Source organism: Dendrobates tinctorius, unplaced genomic scaffold, assembly GCF_039654945.1.
Source record: "Dendrobates tinctorius isolate UK_male_01 unplaced genomic scaffold, ASM3965494v1 ptg000014l, whole genome shotgun sequence".
Classification (NCBI taxonomy): Eukaryota; Metazoa; Chordata; class Amphibia; order Anura; family Dendrobatidae; genus Dendrobates; species Dendrobates tinctorius.
The window spans coordinates 14,854,506-14,878,754 of record NW_027361682.1 but is presented as its reverse complement, the minus strand read 5'-3'; the positions used below and the strand labels follow the sequence as shown (position 1 = coordinate 14,878,754).

The window sequence follows — 24,249 nt, the reverse complement described above, 5'->3', positions numbered from 1 at the left end:
AACTAAATATGTCCAATGATAATCAATGATCTGGCACTTCCAAGACATATATGATCAAAACCTTTTTCCAGACCAATGTAATAACATGGCCGAAAAAGCATGAAGAGATCCAGAGAAATTTATAAAAATAACATGTTTATTAATATACACATAAAAAGACACAAAAAAAACGAAAATTGCACAATAGGAGGTAGACGGATGTCCTAACAAACATAAATAAGTGCAGGTAAAGTATAATAAAATGTATATATCATAAGGCTACATATAGCAAGAGGCTAATAGCATGATATCATATGTACATAACTACATGCAGCGGCAACATGACACAAAGGTCTAAGTCCCTACATGAATATAGAAAAATCAACAGCTACAGGGTAAGCCAAATGACTAATAGCAAAGAATTATGAATAAATGTATATGGCTACATGTAGCGGTAACATGACAATGAAGTCTAAGTCCCCACATAACCAGAGCCAAAACAGTACCCAGTAAGCCAAAGGATATACAAATACCTGAACACTATGTGCAAATAAGTAGATGTGCGCCGCAGCCTCCACTACCCCAACGCGTGTTTCGCAACAAGCTTCTTCCGGGGGCGTGTCCCAGTGACGTGCGGGCAGTGTTTAAATAGTGCCGATATCCAATCATAAGGCGCAGAGTGAAAAAGGGGGATGAATGGCCACAATGATATCTCTGCTCGATACAAGCGGCGCATGCGCTGTTGGACACCGCCGTGTGAACGTCATTTCCGGTGACGCGCTCACTGACGCCGCAGGCAAACGAGCCTGAAGTGAACAGTATAGAGCGCTCCCGGAAACGAACGGCCGTGAGTCAACTGCGCAGGCGCACAATCGATGCAGAGATCATCATAAATAATGTGATAAAAAGGAATATAAATACCAATAAATAATATAACAGTGGAAGTGAATTAAATGTGATATTTATTAAAGTGGAATAGTGCACTGATATATAAAATCCAAGGTGACCAGAATATATATTCTTGCTTGTAAAGAGGCGCATTTGAAAAAATGCCTTAAAGTATTTTATATACATATTATCAATGTGTAATTAATAATACTAAATATACAGAGTATAAAAGTGCTAAGTGCCAACAAGGCCATTATAACCCAAGAAAAGCGCTCATGAAGAAGTATATATAGATAAACCGCACGCAAAAAAATAAAATAAAAAAAAAAAGTAGACATAATGTAGACATATCTTCAAAAACAATATATCACTATTATCTAGGCATGCTCTAATCCCACATCTATCTTGATCTATAGTGATATATTGTTTTTGGAGATATGTCTACATTATTTCTTGGTGAATGGTTTATGGATATATTATATATCTGATGACAATATGCCTGTCCAGAAGATGAATTTTTTCTCCGCCATTATTACTTTTTTATTTTATTTATTTTTTTGCTTGCGGTTTATCTATATATACTTCTTCATGAGCGCTTTTCTTGGGTTATAATGGCCTTGTTGGCACTTAGCACTTTTATACTCTGTATATTTAGTATTATTAATTAGAATTTAGGAGGCTGTAATGGCACAGCGAATATAAAAAAACGTAGAGTAGGACTGACCCATATGAGATTGCCTTGGCGTGGCGGGGTAGCTCAAATGATTGATCAATTTTTTGCTTAATATCTCATTTTGAAATACAGTTAGAAATTAATATGTGCATATGCACTTTATGTATTGCGTTCTGACTACAAGCAGCGCTGGCTTCTCTTCTTTTTTTACATGCATCCTTTCATCTGGTCACCCCTACGTCTGACCCGCCAATTTTGGGAGGCGTTACTGCCTTAATGTACGCAACCCCATCAGCAGAGAGCCCTCCATCCTCCTGCTGTAGAGGAGCTCCCATCTCCCACAAGTCTGAGAACAGCATAGAGTCCCGGCCTACTATCACCGGACACGTTCGGGACTATAGCGACATCATTGCCTGCAATGTCCCTGACTGTCTCGAGGATCACCCTTGCCACTGGATAGTCCTTAGTGCCTCCATGGATGCAGGTGACCTTGATCTTCCTTTTGGATGTTACAAATTTATTGGGCACAGCCCTCACTAGGGTCACCAAGTTCCCAGAATCAACCAGTCTGAACATATCCTTGTCAGGAAATATGACGTAATTCTTATTGTTCCAAATACACCTACAGAGGTTCCCCTGCAGCTCCTTGGTTTCTGATCGACATGAGGCCCCTTCCCCCCATTTGGTTTGTAAAGTACACTGAGCTCACCAACATCCCCCCTTCACAGCTGCATGCCCCTTCAGTCTGCCTGTGTAATTCTATACCACTCTTTCCCCCTCCCTCGGAAATGTGGTTTGCTATCAGTTAAACCAGCCTTTGTTTAAAAGCACTTGGTTTTGGAAGTTCCTTTGTTCCCTCAAACTTGAATATAACAACACAGATTGGGCATAGATGCCGGAAACATATATATTTGGAATCTGCATCAGAAAAGCTATTCACCACAGTGGTTTGTGATCTCCTCGCTCATCAGAAACTGAGAAACGGGTATATGCTTCCCCGTAATACATAGAGATATGATGTTTAGTCTCAAAAGAAAGATGATTTTGTAAGCAGACATATAATACTTTCGTCATCCCTCTACGAGCTTCCCTCCAAGAGTTATGGCCAATAGAAGGTTTTTCATAACTTTCCAAAGGGGGCGCATCCAGCCACCCTGTGAGGTCAGCACGGGGGAAGTACCTAAGTTTATGGGCCAACTATAAAACAGGAACAGCCATTTTGCAGGGTGCTCAGTACCTGAGGGAGGTCAGCTATTTACTATCCATGCTGTGGACTGAACCTTTGCCTTTGGGAACCTCTCCTCCACATGGCGTGCCATTGACAAGATTAAGTTTCATCTTGTAATCCCTTCTTATTTTGTAATTGCCTGTATATACTGTATCTTGTCTTGTTTGTAACATCTTTTATATTTTTGTAAACACTGCCTATATTTTCTGGAGTAAATATATAACATTTTCTAGTTTCGCTTTCCTTGCTCTATAAACACATTGCCATGTCCTCCGTGCCGAAAGTATGCTACTGTGTGGGTTGGCTCCTGACCAGATATTGATTTTTTGTAGAGCGAGGAGCTGGTGTGTGTTATGGGGTAATTGGGATATTCTGGCAGTGATGGAACAGGGGTTTTACATGTGTATTTCCTGCCTGAGACTGGGGATATACATACCGCCCTCACTGCAGAGTGCCCAATAGCCAGTACACAGCAAGGCAGTCTTTCTTATCCTAGGTGTAGTTCCCTGACTAACCTGAAGTTAAGGGAGGCACCAGCGAGCTGCAAGTTCCAAACCGGAACTGGAAAGTGGGATATAATAAATCCCTTATGAACAGGAGGCAACTACACACCCCTAGTTCATGACAATCCTCTGCGTTCATCTGCAGGGCACACCCATGTAGCCTCTTGCTGGGTGGGTATTTCATATGGCAGACTGGACACACATAGTACCATTGTCCCCGGCAACAGTCCGTCTGCGCCACCTCTTTGACTTCGGAATGTCTCGCCCTCTTTTGGGCAACTACCACTTTCCTGGACTCTATCCCCTTTTGGGCCATTATTCCCTTTAGGGCCACCACCAACTTTTGGGCAACTACCCCCTTTTTGGATACCGCCCCTGTTTGGGCAACCACCCCTGTTTGGGTTACCCCCCCTTTTGGGACTCCACCCGTTTTAGGGACACCATTCCCTCCTTGGGGTACACCCCGTGGATTCCCCATGCCCCATCTCGCACAGTACACCAATATCTTTCTGAGCTTGCACTGGCCCTGGACCAACAATGTCCTCTTACGACAACCCACCATCTCCTGCTGGCGCTGCCACAGCTCCTGCTGCAGCCACTGGCTCTCCTGGCACATCTGGCTGCTGATCACAAGCCGCTGCTGCTGCTCCTGCAGCTGCTCCGCTAGGCTCTGCCAGGCTCAGCACAGCAAGGCTACGCATTGCTCGCATGGCTCTGCAAGGTTCTACACTACTATGCAGGGCTCTGCAAGGCTCCACACCACTATGCATGGCTCCGCAAGGCTCTACCAAGCTTCGCTCTGCGGATTTCGTGGACCCACAGCAAACATCCGCCGCAGTCCTCACACACGCTTCCTGGACCGTTGCTCACAGTCTAGCACGATATGTGAGGTAGCGCTTACTGTATGTGTTGGGGGACAGTCAATTGGCAGCGGGATTAAGGCACACAGGAACGGTTTTCCATTTAAACAGTCTATTCAGTTTATTTAGACAGTATAAATCGCGTAAAGTATAGTCCATTTCTTTAAATCAATGGAACCTGTTATAACCACCAGTATGTTCCAATAGCAGAAACACCAGTCTGCCTTCCATAATACCCCCTTGTCCGAGGTTACCTTCCAAGAGCTCCACTCTACATGCTGACTTCTTGTCAGTCCTGACTTCCAGGGAAGCTGCCTTACTGGGATCACTGACCCAAAGATGTACTTGCTCGACAAGCTCAACCCAGTCAGTTCCAGATCAACAGAAGGACGGTAGCTTTCCCAACACAGTAGCCGTCAAACTCTGCAGGTACATGATCTCCACCATGTCCTTTTCAGAAAACCTGTCCTCTTGCAGGACCTTCCAACACAGAGACCATGTGACCAAACAACAATCTCATTATATCCTATGAGACCTACCACTTGATGGGAGGTGTGTGGTTACCCAGACCAGACCAGCTCTCCGGTTAACTCTGTAAGCCCAGTCCCTTATAAGCTAAACAAGGATCACGGAACTACAGATCCCAGAGCAACATTACAGGCTTACAACGCAGAGGACTTCCGCCTCTGCTCACATACCGGCCATTCACAACAACGCTGCTCACTGTCTCACAGTGTAGATACATTACATTACTTATCCTGTACTGTCTCTAAGTTACATCCTATATTATACCCTCGAGCTGCACTCACTATTCTGCTGGTGCAGTCACTGTGTACATACATTACATTACTTATCCTGTACTGATCCTGAGTTACATCCTGTATTATACTCCAGAGCTGCACTCACTATTCTGCTGGTGTAGTAACTGTGTACATACATTACATTACTGATCCTGAGTTACATCCTGTATTATATACTCCAGAGCTCCACTCACTATTCTGTAGGTAAATTCACTATGTAGTAGTCTTAATCTGAAAGCTGACTGTCATGTTTTAGGTTCATTTAGATGAATTTTCTACACTTTTCCTATGAACCTTGCTCTGAGATGTCGCAGGTCACATCCAGATCATGCAATCAGACTATAATGGGCAAGAGGAGAAAAAAAACAAAAACATTCCAGACTATTGGGACGGCTGGGCGATACATGATTAAAGGATGATTAAGCATAGCAACGGCAAACATAAAAACAGAATATAATTCCGGCTACCAGCACCTGCGTACTTCCACATGTCATCAGTGATGAACCCTGGTACCATGCAGGATTTTAGACTCATGAAACATTAGACTTTCAGTACTGAGGAACGAAACTTTGGGCTTCTTAAGTTCCACTTTTGTGGTTTGTTGAGAAGTGATTAGTCGTGTACGTGTCCAGTGGGGTCATACATTTAGCTTCAAGAGGTGAAATCTATAGGCTGTCTAGCTGATTGAGTGAAGTGGTGATGACACCTCCATCTCTTAAAGGGGTATTCCCATCTTATAAATCAGGGCACATCACTAGAAAAAAATTATCACTTTATGATCCAACAGGGTATAAGTTCTGATTTATCTCTACACTCACTTCCCTCCACATCGGCGTTCTCAAACTCGAATAAGTCCATGACGTAGCGACCTCTGGATACTTGCTACACAGGAAGAACAGTGGAAGGGCAGAAGCACTAAACCACCACCACTGAGGTCCTAGAAGTTGTACCCTCTCCAATCCCATAGGGATCTTAGTGCCAATTGGCCAGATCTGCTCATTTCAAATAGATTGGTCAACCAAATAATGGTTTTGGTGGTAACCTGACCCATCCACGTAGACGGTAAGAAATCACCCCTGAATGTGTAAGGAGGTGACTTGCCTGCATGGAGCGAAGGCTATGTGCTCCTATCTGCTGAGCTGCGCAATTTTTGGGGGGGCCATTCAGTGATTTATGTAGGGTCTCACAACTTGCATGATCTGTAGCTCATGCCCGAGAGCCCCCCTCGGAGCAGGATATGAATTTAATAGAAAGAATGGGCTAGAAAGCCGTACCCCATACTTTGCACACTTTGTACGCTCCCGTATGCTGAGCTGCGCATTGTTCAGGGGTCTATAAAGTGATGACCGTAGGGTCTTACGACTTGCACCCTCACAGATCTGTAGCTCATGCCTGAACACTCACAAAGAGCAGAGTATGAACTAGATAGAAAGCACAGGCTACAAAGCCGTACCCTGTACTTCGCATACTTTCTGTGAGCTCCAATCTGCTGAGCTGCGCACTGTTTGGGGGTCTGTAGAGTGATCATTGTGGGGGTGTTATGATGACTTGCACCCCCACAGATCTGTAGTTCATGCCTGAGCACCCACAAAGAGCGGAGTACAGAGTCAATAGAAAGCATGCTACGAAGCCGTACCCCGCACTTTGCACACTTTCTGTGCGCTCCCATCTGTAGAACCGCGCACTGTTTGGGGGTCTAAGGAGCGATTGGTGTGAGTTCTCACAACCTGAATCCACCCCCCATGATCTTCAGCTCATGCCTAAATTCCCACGCAGAGCGCAGTACAGATAGAAAGAATGGGCTACGAAGCCATACCCTATTTTCTGTGTAGGTTTTGTGCACTCCTATCTGCTGAGCTGCGCACTATTCACTGGTATATTGAAAAATTGATGAGAGACTTAGGACCCTTTAACACTAATGAAGTGCCCCTCCAAGCATACTTCCCACCTATTATGATGTAAATGAGACAAAAACTGCTCACAGATGAGTGTTCTTTAAAGGGTTATTCCCAAAATCACAGGTTATCCCCTAACCATTGAACGAGGGATAATTTTCTGATCATTTGGGCGCTGAATGCTGGGACTACCAGTGACACTAAGATTGTGACTTTGAGACACCCAAGGACGAGTTTTATAGCTCTGCCATTCAGGTGCAAATGCTCAGCCTCTACAACAATCATTGTCTACGGAACTGACAAAAAGTGCGTAGTTCCGCGCTCCGCTATTTCCGATAGTCCCATAGATAATGAATGGAGCGGAGGTAGAGCACCATTCAGGATGCTGCAGCAGCTAATCAAGATTTTTACAGAATTCTTCCAGTTCCAGAATCCCGATCTTGGGATTGGACATGGAATAACTTGCAATTTTGAAAATAATCCTTTAATTCTGAAGTGTCATCACCAGCAACACAATGTATTTCAGCAGAAGAGTGCACAGATTTTGTGGCGGCAGTGACCTGTCCAATCATTTCATGATGTCAGAAAGGACAGGACAGTAAAAAAATATGGCTGCTCAGTCCCTCTTCCTCGCTGGATCTGCTTTTCTTTAATTCTGTCCCAATGACAACCAGACTTTCTCAAGGGGGAACCTCAGCAAGTAATGAGAGACGCAGAACCGAGGCCTGCCTGATAGAAAAACCTTTAAAAATGTTCCCGTCCAGATGTGAAACTTTGACATGCTGGATCTGCTCTGGTAATGCCGAGCCAGGTGGCAAGTCTAGCTGGCGGATTCCTCCGTCTAATGCGAAGCCAAGTGGCAACCTTATTAGTGCTGGAGGCATGCAAGGTCTGTGAATGAAGTACGTACAGCACGCGTTTATCTCGCCGACCCGCCCGAAAATTTCACAGTTATTGGGAGCCTGAGGAATTTAAAGGGCATCGCTTTGACCTCGCACGACAAGCCATCGAGACGTCATTGCGACCGTCCTCATCTCTGTGCCTATAAACCGCGTCCCAATCTGCAAATAATCCCTTCTTCCTTTAGCGTGGCTGCAAATCGTCACGATCCAGAGCCAGACATTCTTCTTTGACTATGCCATTTTCTCCATAGCCTGAACCTTCTCTGCCCCTGTCGTTATACGAGTCGATTCCCGCACTCTTTGGGCGAGGCTACTCCGACCTTTACCGCTGGTTGACTTGTTTTTTGGTCCCGAGGAGCCGCAAATAAGTTCTGCCAAGAGTAAAGTTGTTGTGCTATAGACAGCGGGTGAAGAGGGCCGCACGGCTTGTCTGGGACCCAAGTTTTATAGTTTACAAAAAGCAAACTAGTCAATTCACGGAGCAGCATAAACGAGCCGTAGTGAACATGAACTCTCCCCAGATTAATTAAAACCTACAATCTTTCCCTGAAAAAAGAGACCCCATAATGAGCTGATCACCAGGGTGTCTGACAGATGTAATCTGTGAGAAAACCTGGCAGTAAAGGTTTCACTTTCCTGCAGCAGGCACCTCATGGGGCATGAAAAACTACCATACATTTTTCTCTCTGAACTCAATGGAGCAACAGTAGACAAAAGGTTGTTCTCCAAGGGCACTCCCAACAAATTGGTCACTAGTCTAACATCCAGTTCGGTTGCTCCGCGCTGTATAACATCCGACCCCTTGCCCACCTGAGTATGATATCCGGCCCCTGCTTTCCCCCCAGGTTTATAACATCCGGCCCACTGCTATGCTGTCGGTCTTTACTAACTTGACAGAACAGCTGGTGGTGCAGAGCTCACTGATAGCAGCGTAGTCCTGTAATAGGAGCCACCGGGGTAACAAGTCTGTTCATGACATTTCTTCCCCCCATCAACTGTGAGTGATATTATTGAGAAGTGGAAGGAATCGCAGCAACTCAGCTCCAAAAAGAAGACCCCATAATGCTACCCAGTGGAGTGTCGAGTGCTGTGGAGCACAGGGCAGAAAAGTCACCAACACTCTGCTGACCCCATAACTGCAGAGTCCAGACCACCTCTGGTATTATCATCAGCACAAACACTGCGCCCCCACCAGGAGCTTCATGGCCGAGCAGGTACATGCAGACTTACATCACCAAGCACAATGCCGAGTGTCAGATGGGGTGGTGTAAAGCCACCACCACTCGACTCTGGAGAAAACATGTTCTTTGCAGTGACAGATCACACTTATCTATTTGGCGCCTAATGAATGAGTCTGGATTTGGTGAATGCCAGAACGTTACCCACCTGCCTGCATTGTATCCAATGTACTATTTGGTGGAGGAGGATAATGCTATGGGTTGTTTTTCTGGGCTCAACGTTGGACCTTTATTTATAGTAAACGGAAACCCTAATCCCTCAGGACAAGACCTTGTGGACAATTGTAGTTTCCATCTTTGTGGGCACAGATTGGGGAAGGTCCTTTTCTGCTTCCCAAGACTGTGCCGAGTGCACAAACTCCATACAGACATGGATATGGGAGTTTGGTGGAAGAACAGGACCGGCTGCACAGAGCCCGGACCTCAGCCCCATCCAACAACGGATGGCCGAACGGTGAATATTGTGAGTGGAAATGAAGTTTAATGGGACTGAAACAAGTGGTTGTAAACTTTCACCGATCCCTTTGCTCATATTTATTTTCACTTATTTAGTGTTTCTTTTTCTTCCCTGGCTGAGCTTCTGTTTCATCCGCACGCTCCCTGGACCAGTTATTCTGGAACATCATGAGAGTTCAGTGCCCAATCATCATATAAACATTTACTGGTGACCATAAAATTGTGGTGTGTCACGAAACGAGCCGAGCAACAAAAGGGAACATGGTAGTGTTTGCCATTATGGAGAGAGGAAATTTTATCATCAAGGTAATGAGGGGACGGCGGCTTCCCTGTAAAGATCGATTTATGGGCAGCGGTTAGTCACAAAGCCTCACTTCTAATAAACAGAAAGGATGACTCACGGGAGCGGGACCGAGGACAAGATGAAGGTCGGATGACTCAATGCAGCACGTCACTGTGGGAAAGGGTCACGTCTAATTTCGTGCATATGATCGAAAGCAAAATGTAAGGAAAAAATGTATAAGGTTATCTCTTTGCAAAACTATGTAATATACACGTTAAGAGGTGGTCCAGCACGGGGACTTTGGGAACCCTGTACTGGTGGATATCCCAGCGGTTAGACCCCCGGCAATCATAGCTGGACAGGTGATAAACATAATTAGTTTAATTTCTTACCCAAGTTTTTCTAGGAGACCATAGTTTAAAAAGGACGAGGCTCAGAGAAGAGAGAAAAGAATCCACATTTCTATGCAAATTGCCTCTTCAGAGAGAAAGAGGACTTTTACTCTACAGCGCCACCTATTGGTAGTAGCGATGTAGAGCGCTGTAGAGTAAAAGTCTTCTTTCTCTCTGAAGAGGCAATTTGCATATTAAATTTTCCAGAGGAGCATTGCATGGCGAATAAGCCTCCTTACCTTGACAAGCCAGAGCTGGTATGTCACTCTCCACAAGGAGAAACCTTACCCCTTAGACCACATTTCTATGAAGATCTGGTGTCTCTGCGGCTAAATAATTCTCCTGTATCATCCAAACTTAACGAAAGCAAGTAATATAGGAAGACTGGTCCGTGAGAATTAGGATAAATCCACGCTTAGTGGAAAAAATTTAATTGCAGATGTTGCCACAAATCCTTAAGAGTAGAAAACCCAACATGGACACTACATTGCCAATTTCTTCCCTACTAAATGACCACAAATGTACAAGGAAAAATGTCCAAAGCATGTAAATGAGATCTGTAAAACCTCTTCCACTTGACCGGTACAATAATCATCTGCGGATTTTACCTGCACAAGTAAAATCCACAGCGGATTCCGCCACATCCGAATTCACCCTTGACACAAAGATTTGAAAAAAATGCAAGAGAATTTACTGAAAAACCCTAAATCTACATTCTCACAGAACACATTTACTGTGGACCTTGATGACATCTGCAGTGAAGAAGGTGTAGGGAGGGCTGTATGATTATTATTTAGTATTATAGCTCCATTTATTCCATGGCGCTTTACATGGGAAAAGGGGTATACATAATACACTTCACCCCTTGAATTGCCAAGGATGAAAAATTCACACTGACATCCATAGCCAAAATTTAAAATTTGCTGAATTTATTGTCATTTTCCATGGGATTCATTAAAATTTCATGTACTACGCTAGCATTTATATGTAGCAGAAAATCCGCCAGGTGGGAAGGTGTCCTTTGACATGTCGCAGATCCGCACCATGAATTTTACTTATTTGATGGAGCAAATTTCGCGACAAATGTGGTTTCATCCCAGATTTTCCAGTAGAATAAAAGAATCCATTTGTTGGCGGATTTCACACCGATTTTGAAGCCCTACCGATGTCTTGGCTCTAGCATGTGGCCGATCGATGTTGTACAGATGTATATGGACCCGGCAGAGATTTAGGGTCACGTACAGATGCCAACTTACCATTTATGTATTCTGATTATCTCGTTTCATCCACGGCTTGGTAACCTTCCCTCACTGGCATCTTTGCATTGTCTATCAGCCGGAGGGGTCTTGTGGGCCCCCGCCAGCATTTATTGAATCTTCTCGGCCTCTTTTTAGTGTTTGTTTTGTCAGAGCGCGGTTCTCACAAGAGACAAATATTTACATTCAGAGATGTGTCGCTTTTGGCAGGGTACGAGGGAAAAAAAAGAAAAAACACCCTTCCTCGAGGAAATGATTTGTTTTCTTGTCTGCTTGACCCAGCGCAGGACAAAGCACCTTGCAAATATCAGCCACTTGACAAGTAAAGAGCAAGCGGCCAAGCCAGGATCTGGGGAAGCTGGTGAGAATCTCTCCTCTATAAACCAGTGACATCATGGCGATGACATCATACCAGCCACTACACAGGGTTAACCCCTATGCTGCCATCACGCAGCACACATGTCCGGCTTCATTCTCAGCTGATCTTATCCATAATGGCCAACTACATTCCTTAATCTTTGCTCTGTAGCATTTCCACAGAAGTAACTTTTATTTTTTATATTTTCTTCTTATATTAACATGACATATAAGTTTTTTTGTTACTTTTTTTTTATTTGTGCAAGTAAATGCATTTTATACGAAGTAAAGGTTTGTTTTGGGGGGGCTGTGTATATTTTAAACTTTTATTTTTTTTATTGATCCCACATACTAACATGCGATTACAACATACCAAGGTTCAAAAGTGCTGGAAAAGAGTTAAAAATATTATATATATATATATATATATATATATATATATATATATATATATATATATATATATATACACATACACACACACACACAAATAAAATAAATATAAAAAATTAAAAAAGTAATAAAATAAATTAAATAATAATAATAATAATAATAATAATAATAATAATGCCACTTCTCCTTGACCTGACCCTCACCTTGTACACACAGCTCCCCACTTGGATATTCCGGTCCAGTCTTCATCGCTTCTGGCACTCACTAGATCTCACAACGTCATGGCGCTATGAAGCCTAGTGGGCACCAGAGGTGCTGAAGACCCGACGTGGCCCCTGACTTCAATATTGGTGGACTATGAAGACTAGCCAAGAATGACCAAGGGCGAAGCTCTGTGGTAAAGGTGAGGGTCAAGGATTTGGCGAGTATTAATTTTTTTTTACCACCTCGCAGCATAATACGACATATATTCAATGCAAATTTAGTTTCCTGGCCAAATTCGGGAAAACAAGTAAATCCGAATTTTGGCAATTTCACTCAACACTGGTAAATATAGTGACCAGATCGAAAAGTGAGTCCCTTATGGAGGACAATAAGGAATAAGCATTATTGATTGCACCTTTCTTCCTAAACATTAGGCCTTATCATATACGTTCTTCACGTCTATGTGTTGCCGCAGTTATGTTTTAGGATGTAGCAAAGACTACACCTTCTGTATATTCTGGGAGAAACGCTTTCATGTGCTCACTGCTGCCCCCTTTTGAATGGGAAAAGGGGAGCAACAACCTTTCTGCTTTAAGGCAACATGTTTAAGACCTGCCTGGTCCAATGTTAAGGACCAGGCAGGTCTGAAACATGTTGCCCGGCGAGCGCAGTGGACATTTTCGTCTGCCTTTTTTTGTGCTGTTGTGTTCAATCATTTTTTTGTGCCTTTTATACTATTAGATGTATAAGGCAACCCTTTTACGAAGATGTGAGCACCAGTTGTTGTTTGGACTGTCGGAAAATGTCATGTATGAGGCGGGCAAGGTGTCCAGAGTTACAAATAAGGTCAGTACATCGCAACGTGTGGCCATTTACCTACTGCTACAAACTAAGACGCTTAGTCACCCACCATTCTGATCATCCAGCTCATTTCCGATATCATATCCCATCTGCTTCTGGCGGGCGATAATGGACGAGAGGGCATCCAGGCCGGCGTCTTGTTCTGTGTGCAGAGATAAGAATGTCCATGTAACATTATGAATATGTACTTCTGATATTAATGACTATGAAATTCTAACCTCTTAGATGCCATGCTCAGTATGGACTGTGGCATCTAAGGGGTTAACCGGCCAAGATCAAAGCTGGTGTTTAGAGTGGCTATTGGGTAACCACCGACAGTGTGGATGCAGCTCCTACTTCAAATCCATCCCAATGGTGTACATTTACAGAGTTTTTTAGGTGTTTTTTTACTATTATTTTGATATTATTTATTTTCAATCTAAATGCACACTTTTGGGAATATAAAAATATTTTTTCCAACTGGGGTTTCATTGTAAATCTTGCACTGTTTGCCTTCTAGTTGTAAAATGAGATAACACAAAAGGCTAGTGGGATGATGAAAATTCATATCACAGATAAATGTGAAATTACTATAATAAAAAAATCATACCCCTAGCACAATAACGGACAGTGTAGGACACACTGCACCTCTACTAGAAAAACCGCAAGATAAAACGCAATGAAAACGTCCATGAGAATAATATAGTATCAAAAAAGTGAAAAAACTTCATTAAATAAACCAAGCAGGCAGTACATGGGATAAAAAAGTGACAGATTGAATCTGCAAGCAAAAGGCGGTAGGACACTGCAGAGTACCTTAATATAAATCTTTCAGTTGAGTCCCAACATTAAGAGGGGCCCTATACATATGGTAAATATATACCTCCCAATGTCCCAAAAATACATAAAGTGCATACTGTGCATAGAGTAATATCAGGACAAATTTCCACAAGTAACAGCATTGCACTAATAATAACCATATGAGCAAGCACTCGAAGGAAAGGACATACCAGAAGTACAGAGAGAGACACACTGCTGTCCACCGGAGACCCCGACGCGCGTTTCGGAATTTTCCTTCCTCAGGGGGCGTGTCGTGATGTCAGCGCTGTGGCTACTTATAGATGCTGCCACATAATTGCGTCCATAAAATAGACTAAGTCATGGGGCCGTCCCCCATCCCATTACCGCCATGCCAGCCGCCACTGACGCACACTCGGGGCCCATGACTTAGTCTTTTTTATAGACGCAATTATGTGGCGGCATCTATAAGGTTTCATTATAAATCCGAAACGCGCGTTGGGGTCTCCGGTGGACAGCAGTGTGTCTCTCTCTGTACTTCTGGTATGTCCTTTCCTTCGAGTGCTTGCTCATATGGTTATTATTAGTGAAATGCTGTTACTTGTGGAAATTTGTCCTGATATTACTCTATGCACAGTATGCACTTTATGTATTTTTGGGACATTGGGAGGTATATATTTACCATATGTATAGGGCCCCTCTTAATGTTGGGACTCAACTGAAGGTACTCTGCAGTGTCCTACCGCCTTTTGCTTGCAGATTCAATCTGTCACTTTTTTATCCCATGTACTGCCTGCTTGGTTTATTTAATAAAGTTTTTTCACTTTTTTGATACTATATTATTCTCATGGACGTTTCATTGCGTTTTTTCTTGTGGTTTTACTGTTTGCCTTCTATAGCCTATCTATTGCTGCTGCAGAAGGAGTTAACTGAAAAACCATAAGTGAGTTCAAACCACTCTCTTATTTATCTCTTTTTGAGTTCTTCCCAGCTGTTTTATGACCACCGACCACACCAAAAGTTGATTGCGAAGGAAAAATAGTCCGTAAAAGCCAAATTGTGCAACATTTTAAACTAAACCCATTTGCAAAAATTATTTTTAGCCCTAAATACATAGAAAAAAAAGAGAGAATTGTTTCCAACAGTTGACCACCTCTTAAAGACCCAGCGCATGGTGGTAAAGGGTTAAGAGTTTCTTCTCCTTTTCAGTAGAAAGTTCCCCTGAAAACTGGGGTAATCGCTTTGATCCAGTGATGACCTGATATCTTTCGGAAATCAAGGTGTCAGTGTTGAGTTTCCCAACATTTCCCTCACAGGTCAAGTGAAGTATTATACGGTTCCAATTGAAATTAATGCAACTTATAGACGTGCCGAATCCCCCAGAGAGCATCAGTCTGCACAGAAGAACTCTGAATGCAGCTCTGGATGTGGGTGGAGAATGTTATAACAGTCGAATACAAAAAATACTGCAGTTTTGTATTTTATGCATTTACCTAATATTACCTGCTGATATGATGGGGCACACGTTTAGAAACCCAGGACACAAAGGGTTATAATGGATTGACCAGACAGCAGTTTGTTCAGTCTTAATCTGGGACATCTCAGCGGATTCCAGACACCAAAAAGGAATTGCGGTGTCGGTGTGCAGAGGCCCAGATGTGCACTAATTGCATTTTCTCTGCATTACAAAACTCTTGGGGTCTTATTTTCCCTCTCCTTTTTTTAATTAGTCTTCTAGTACCTCACTACCATAAAATCAGGGGCGGCTGCTGCTGGGATCGAAAATCCAGAAAGATCAGAGATGCATAAAAGGGACGAATAAACTATAAAAAAAAAAAATAAATAAATAAAATAATCTGCAAATGCTGTGAATTTCCATAGTGTAGCATTATTTCTCCTCTCATCCCCGGCGTGCACTATGAATACGGGACCTCCGGCGGCGAGCAGCACTTGGTGGAGTCGTGAGACTGGACGGCTGGGGAGATTTTTTTTTTTGCAGGCTGATTTCTAGGAACGTTTTTGCGCTGCCAGAACATGTAATCTTGTCGATCTGACAGCTTTGTTCTTTTGAAATTGGACCCAGGGAAAACGTTTGCAACAAATTAGGCCTAATTTTCTGTAATGGTATGGTATGAGCGTACTTACACACAAAAAATCGTCTGATAATTGGTGTGGACAGCCCTTACAAAAAAAAAAAAAAGAGGGCGTTGGTGATCGCTGCTTTGCCCGGCTGAGGCCCATTAGGACGGACGGGTGGTGAGAGACTGAATTGTCATAGACGTTGGCATTGGCTGGCACTATAAAGGGTATGACACATGGATGCAATCAGCACCCGAGTGTAATAGGAGGAGAAATGCCGAATTCAAACTTGTTTCGAGATCTGCCCGTCACATCTGCCGGGGAAGGAAAGTGAAAACTGGATGTTACAAAGTGGTCACCGAAGCAATCTGAAAGGGTCATCCAGTACGGAGATTGGGTAGGTCATCAGTACCAAATCTGGTGGGGGGGTCCGACATCCACTGATCAGCTCCAGCAACAGCTCAGTATACAGGAGCGGACGTTTTTGGCACTGCAGCTCAGCTCCTATTGAAGTGAATGTGACCTGGGCTACCGCACCAGGAACAGAGCTGTGCTACTAAAGGGGGTTGCTAATAAGAGGTCACTAATATCAAAGTCTTGGATGTAGACACCGCCCATTCAACAAGCTAAGTGTGTCCGGCTGGTATATGTTACGGCTGCTGTTTTTCAGATGCACAGAATGGTACAGCAGACGCCTTGACTAAAGCCGAGCAAACCCGCTGATATTGGCTTGAACGATAAAGTGTGTATGGGGTCTACAGGCTAAAGATGTCAGGGAAGATAAGGATTCATCCTGTAGGCATAGGAGCGCTTTGGCCGAGAGTCCCTGTGTATGGGCAAGTTGGGAGATACAGCTCTGAAAAAAAATTAAGAGACCCCTGCAAAACAGGGCTGTGGAGTCGGTAAGCCAAACCTGCGACTCCGACTCCTCAATTTCCCTTACACCGACTCCGACTCCACGACTCCGACTCCACGACTCCGACTCCCACATATATTGCTTATATTTAAGTGAAAAATTTATTGTAGTACAATGTGAACCTCAGACATTTAATCATTTTTATGATCCAATAATCAAGATATTTAGATAGAACAGAATATATATTGGTGTACTACCCGGTTTTCATTCTTTTTGGTACAGATACGATATGGATAGACAGATATGGATAAATGGATAGATAGAGCAGATTTCTAATCTGCTTTTGCTATTGAAAACATTATCTATGAGCTCAAAAACCTTTCAGGTGATGCAGTTTTTTAAAAAGATGATCAGCTTTTGCAGCTGAAAAACGTATCCTCAAAAAACACAGGAAAAACGCTGTGTGTGAATGTAGCCTTAGATCAGGAATAGAACAGTCATTTATATGACATTTCATAACTTTCCCAAACTCCTATGAAAAAATATTCAGCACATTCTGCATTGAATTACTGTACCCAATTTATTATATATTTTAGGAGTCGGAGTCGGTCCATTTTATACCGACTCCAACTCCGACTCCACCAAAATGAGCACCGACTCCGACTCCGACTCCACGACTCCGACTCCACGACTCCGACTCCACAGCCCTGCCAGTGCAAAATGTTCAGTTTGTCTGATTGTTCTCTTTATAGGTATATTTTTGAGTAAAATATAAAATTGCTCTTTTATTCTATAAACTACTGACAACATGTCTTTGAATTTCCAAGCTCTAAATTTTGTATTTATTTTCAGAAAATGAAAAATAGTCAAAATAACAAAAAAAAATGCAGTGCTTGCAAACCTCAAATAATGCTAAAAAAACAAGTTCATAATCGTTTAGATACAGCAATACTAATGTTTTACCTCAGCAAGAGTTCAGAAATCAATATTTTGTGAAATATCCCTGATTTATAATCACAGCTTTCATGCGGCTTGGCATGCTTCCACCAGTCTATCACACTGCTTTTGGGTGACCTTATGCCACTCCTGATACAAAAATGTAAGCAGTTCTTCTTTGTTTGATGGCTTGTGACTATCCACCTTCCTCTTGGTTACATTCCAGAGGTTTTCAATGGGGTTCAGGTCTGGAGATTGGACCGGCCATGACAGGGATGTGAAGTGGTGGTCCTTCAACCACACATTGATTGACCTAGCTGTGTGGCATGGTGCATTGTCCTGCTGGAAAAACCAGTCGTCAGAGTTGGGGAACATTGCCTGAGCAGAAGGAATCAACTGTTTTTCCAGGATAACCTTGTATGCGGCTTGATTCATACGTCCTTCACAAAGATTAACCTACCCAATTCCAGCCTTGCATTAGCATCCCCAGATCATCACCGATCCTCCACCAAATTTCACAGTGGGTGCAAGACACTGTGGCTTGTACGCCTCTCCAGGTCTCCATCTAACCATTAGTCGACCAGGTGTTGGGCAAAGCTGAAAATTAGACTAATCAGAGAAGATTACCTTACTCCAGTCCTCTATGGTCCAATCCTTATGGTCTTTGGCAAACTTCAGACAGGCTCTCCTTTGCTTCTCATTGATGAAAAGCTTTTTTCTAGCTTTCTATGACTTGAGCCCTGCCTCTAGGAGCCTGTTATGAAATGTTCTTGCCGTGCACGTCACCCCAGCTGCCATTTGCCATTCCTTTTGTAGATCACTTGATGTCATCCTGCGGTTGCTGAGTAACATTCGAATAAGATAACGGTCATCCCGGTCAGTGGAGAGTCGTCTTCGCCCTCTGCCAGTCTGTAGCTTTGTTGTCCCCAATGTCTGCTGCTTGACCTCGTTGTAATGGACTACCGTCTTAGAAAATTTAAGGATGGAGGCAACATGACGCTCACTGTATCCATCTGCTAGTAAAGCCAGAATTGAGCCCTTCTTTTCCTCACTCAAGACTTTTCTTTTCAACTCCTTTGGCATGTTTAAAAGAATATTTTTTCATTCCTATTACTTTTGGGATATTTCTAGCACTTGTTTTGCCATCCAGCTTGTCCTATTGCAAGAGGATTGTGAACACCACAGCAGGGTTTTTTATACTTTCCTTCGATAAATAAGATTTTGGTTCAGTTGACCACCTAACCAGAAGCACATTAAGTAGAATGAGGTGTACTCTGGTTGGAATTCAACTGACATGTAGAGAAGCTGATTTTTATAAAACTGCACAGTGGTATCTTTTTTTGGGATTCCATGTAATGTATGGGAGCTTTATGGAAGTCCATGTAATGTATGGGAGCTTTATGGGAGTCCATGTAATGTATGGGGGCTTTATGGGAGTCCATATAATGTACGGGAGTCCATGTAATGTATTGGGGCTCTATGGGCGTCCATGTAATGTATGGGGGCTTTATGGGAGTCTATGTAGCGTATGGGCACTTTATGGGAGACCATGTAAGCTGGTTGCACAGGCATAAGATAAAGGGGCTGTTCATTCTGCATGCAGGGAGCCAGACATCCCCTTTTACACAAACAACTGTGGCTGCAAAGACAAGAGGGTGACCTATAATATTTATTTTATGTGCAGATATTTTTGCAGATCTGCCTGAAATTCACAGAATATACCGATTTTGTTGCAACTTTTCTTTTCCACCATTGAAGATAAAGAGTTCCCAAGAAATCGCATTTGCCCCAGAGCAGCATGATTACTCTGCAATTTTCTCATGTCCTCATCTTGAGTCCTACCCTATGTCCGTCAACTTTACCCGATGGGATCAACACAAAGAATGTGATGCCACCGTGTCCAAAACTGCACCCGATGCTGGGACAGGTTACCTGCTATCATCCGCTGCTGATGTTGCCTCAGCTCCCCAATCCCAAGACCTCGTGTCTCCTCTGGTTCCTCCAATACCCAGGGATTGTACGGAGAAGATCCCGCAGCTCCGCCGCCGGCCATCAGACTCGAACTGGTCAAAATTAAAGGGAGAAATTAATGCAATGTTAAATTACAACCTAATATATAAGCAGTGTTCACCAACCGGTGGCTCCCCAGCTCTAGCAAAACTACAACTCCCAGCATGCCCTGACAGCCACTCCAGGTTTCTGTACAAGACACTTCCGCTTGGAGAGTATCATTTGTTAGCACAACATCAAAGCTAGATGGCAAGGGGTCCGACTCACTGCTGACCCCTTTTCTATTACTTTTATTTTTTTTTTTTTCATTAATTATTATTATTTGACATTTGCTTCTCCTAGAAAACCCCTCTAATGCTCCATTCCCAAATGTCATAAGCCAAACGGTTTGGAAATGTCAGAAGACGCAAATTAGGCGCAGCAAAGGGTCATGGATGGCGGCAGGAAAGTAATGACGTCCCTGACTATTCACTGCAGTATAATGTGCCATTAGGTGGTGTACTGCGCCATCTACTGATTAGTTTTGGGAAGGCCACAAACCTAATGTAAAAATATTCTGGGGCATAGTGCAGTAAAGTATTTAAAATGGGGAAACACATTAAAAAATTGTGCAAAGACACAAAGTTGATATAACGTGCATGTAGAGGTGTTACAGAATGAGGATTGAGATTTAAAAAACTAAAAGCCAGTTCAAAAGGCAAGGAAAATATAAATGAGGGGTTTATAAAAAAAAAAAATTTCTCCACATGTGAGCCATGTCTTCTGCAAAAGTTGTTAAAATGTTTCCTGCTCAAGACATGTTGGACTGCAAGCTCACTGAGGGATCAGATTACAGCTGTCTATTGAAGTCAATGGAGGAGAAGGAGGAAACAGTAGAGTTAGACAAACCCAGCTGTTTCTGAATATGTTTTAGGATTCCCCAGTGCTACACAGCTCAGTACTACTACACAATGTCCTCCATGCTGCTGCTTTCCATGTTTATCTCATCCAAGTTCTCCATTCACAGCAACTGTGTTCAGAAATGCTGATCTAGAAAGCTGCAGCTTTGAGTGTTTTATATCACTCTAATGCTGAATAATGTTCTCCACACTGTTGATGCTTCTCAACATTTGCTAGATAGAGAGAAAGGAGAGCACAAATCCTTCATGTGTGAGAGTAATGAGCAAGGCAATCATCAACAGCTAGTCTTCACCCACTAGCTCAGATACAACTGGAAATTAGACACAGCCTTCAGTGGGGAAAACTGTTTAAAGGTGCAGGATACAAGTCATATTATGGCCTGAATTAGAGTTATTCCTCATGTTCACATGCATAATATAATAATAATAAATTTTATTTCTATAGCGCCGACATATTCCGCAGCACTTTACATTTCAGAGGGGACTTGTACAGACAATATACATTACAGCATAACAATAATCACATAGATCATAACAGATACCAGAGGAATGAGGGCCCTGCTCGCAAGCTTACAATCTATGAGGAAAAAAGCTGCATGACAGCTTATCCTGAAAAGTCTCCTGAAATGTATCCTGCGCATCTTCCTTTCTAATCTGAAGGTCAGTGCCTACAGCTACATCCCCTCCACATGGACCTATGAGGCATGATGAGAAAAGAGCAGAGCAATATATTCACAACTAGCCAGATGGCCACACAAAGGATTGCTGGAAAGAATGTCCTAGCAATGCAGTACATAAATATTTTTTCTTAGTCAGCACAGGACGAAAATTTTCTGACAATGATTTCGTATGCAATTCGGCTGAAAATCTACAGCAAATTTTTTTCCCCTGTATGGAAATTGTCCACTACATGTTAATGAGATTTGTAAGAATCTCATTCACTCTCATAGTAATGAAATCCACAGTAACTGCTTTATCTCACCCCGATCCTGGATTCACAGCTAAACTGCTTAGTATTGCAGTATAATATCTCAACCCCTCTTACCCCAGTGCAGGATTCACAGGTACACTGCTTAGTACTGCTGTATGTTATCAATGCTGCTGCTTCTTTCTTGTGTTTTACCTCACCTCATAGCTGGATTCAAAGCTACACTAATGACTAGTGCTACATAATTTCCTCATGTAGCTGCTATTTAAATATTATATATCTCTCTACAGTGTTGGATTAACAGAAACACTGCTTAGTACTGCTGTATAATATCCCCAGTACTGCTGCTTCTTGCGTTTTAGCCTCACCTCATAGCTGGATTCAGAGCTACACTAATCACTAGTACTACATAATTTCTTCATGTTGCTGCTATTAATTATATATCTCTCTACAGTGCTGGATTAACAGCAACACTGCTTAGTACAGCTGTATAATATCCCTAGTGCTGCTTCTTTCTGGAGTTTTATCTCACTGTAGAGCAGACTTCACAGCTACAATGCACATTAGTTATAATGCTGCTGCAATATGATCAATTGGCGTATGTGGAGAAAGTTCACAGCATATGGTTGACATTTGAAAAAAATTGATCATTTGTACAGTACTGATATACACAAATTTTACATCTTCACAATGTCTACATGGATGATACATGGATGATATAGCCAAAATAGATATCACATTTATTACGTGCTGAGCCACATTTCTATTAGGTGGGATCACTCTGCTGCACCAACGTTCATTCTCGGACATGCCCATGAGGGGGTAGCTCCCTGGCATGTATATAAGTAAGGTGGAAGCCACATGGTTATGTGCTGTGCGCCATTAGCATATACGTTATGCTTGTACCATTACACCAGATGTGCTGCACCCTTAAAGGACAGTGATATTGATAACCTAACCTGACTGATCAGTTGTTTTCAGGTCGCACAGAGGTCAGAAGTACACTAAGCTGTATCAAACTTTCTAAAAAGAGGTTTGGGTAGAATTTACACATAATGATCACGGCCCATGAAGCTTTGACCGGCAGCCGCTGTCCTAACACTGGGCATTGTATTGTTCTGTACTGAATCACTTTCAATTCCAACTCATTAAAAAAATGAGTGACAATTGTCGCCTTTTACTGATCACCTCTTTTATACTGATGCAGAGACACCGCACGATTATCTCTGCAGGAAAGTGTAATCTCCCTGACATGTTTGGTAAGCAGAACTTCCTCTGCGTCCTGTGATCGGATCGGCTCTGCTTTTTTCTCTTTTTTTTTTTTATTACTGGTGTGAAGATTAAAGATTATCCAATTAGCCACCCACTGCCTGAGCTCACTTAATCGCCTAAACCCCTGAAATCATGGCTGTGCGCTGGACTGTGCACATCGCTTCTGATTACACTAGCAGATTTGACTAATTATCACAATTGTTAAGAAGGAAGGCGCTGTACAGGCGCGGGGGGATACTTCGGGGGTCTATAGAGTGTGCAGCTGAGACAGACAGAGATTTTGGGACCCCAAAATTGTATGTTGCACTCTGAGCCCAATGTATCCTATATAAGAAAGCCAACATCAGCCCAAGATACATCAGTGCAAATTATACATCATTACAGCAGGTCTTGTGGGGTGTTGCTGGTATACAGCATGTCTTGTGTGGTCTTTCCGTTATCAAGTAGGTCTTGTGGGGTCTTTCCATAATCAACCAGGCCTTGTGGGGTCTTTGCGTCAATAAGCAGGCCTTGTGGGGTCTTTATGGTATCAAGCAGGCCTTGTTGGGTATTTCCGTTATCAAGCAGGTCTTGTGGGGTCTTGCCGGCATACGGCACATCTTGTAGGTTGTTCCCCATATACGTCAGGTCTTGTCGGGCATTCCCCGTTTATAGAAAGCCTTGTGAGGTATCAGATGGGTCTTGTGAGGTCTGTACAGTCTCCAGCAGATTTTATGAGGTCAAATTATTGATAAATGTACTGTTATGGTAGAAAAGTTTCAGGACACCGAGCATTGCAGCTATGATAGAAAGGCGTCAGAAGACGCAAAGCATGGCAGCTATGATAGAAAGGTCTTAGGACAAAGAGAGCAACGCAGCAAGCTCCAAGTCAGGGTGCCTATAAAAACCCCTGCCTTCAGTGAGCATGGGACCATCTGAATTGGACCATAGAGTAATGGAAGAAGGCATCCTGGTCTGATGAATCAGGTGTCCCATAATGTGGACAGTTGGGAGGTGTGCATCACCTCCCTGGAGATGGCACCAGGTTGTGGTACGGGAATAATACAAGCAGCAGAGGCAGAGTTATGGGTCAATATTCTGCTGGAAACCTTCTGTCCTGGCATCATGTGGATGTGACATGTACCACTTACCTAACCATTGTACAGTGGTGCCATTTGGGAGGAGTATTCCCAAATGGCAGTGCATCTTTCAGCAGGATAATGGTCAGTGAAGAACGATCTGAAGAACCCGAGAAAGAGGTGAAGGCTACGACTTGTCCCCAAACTCACCAAATCTCATTCTCATAGATCATATATGGGATGTGCCCGAGAAACAAGTCAAAGTA

General features: G+C 43.0%; 1 protein-coding gene across 3 annotated transcripts in view; it reads right to left on the bottom strand.

Moving 5' to 3' along the window:
- The window catches only part of STX8 (syntaxin 8), a 306,570-nt gene that overhangs the window by 256,521 nt on the left and 25,800 nt on the right, over positions 1–24,249 (bottom strand). For all 3 annotated transcript variants that reach the window (XM_073559662.1, XM_073559663.1, XM_073559664.1), the window contains exons 5-6: positions 19,749–19,879; positions 13,218–13,310 (exon numbers count right to left, since the gene is read on the bottom strand). In XM_073559662.1, the coding sequence (XP_073415763.1) occupies positions 13,218–13,310; positions 19,749–19,879 (224 nt within the window). The remainder of the gene's footprint in view (positions 1–13,217; positions 13,311–19,748; positions 19,880–24,249) is intronic.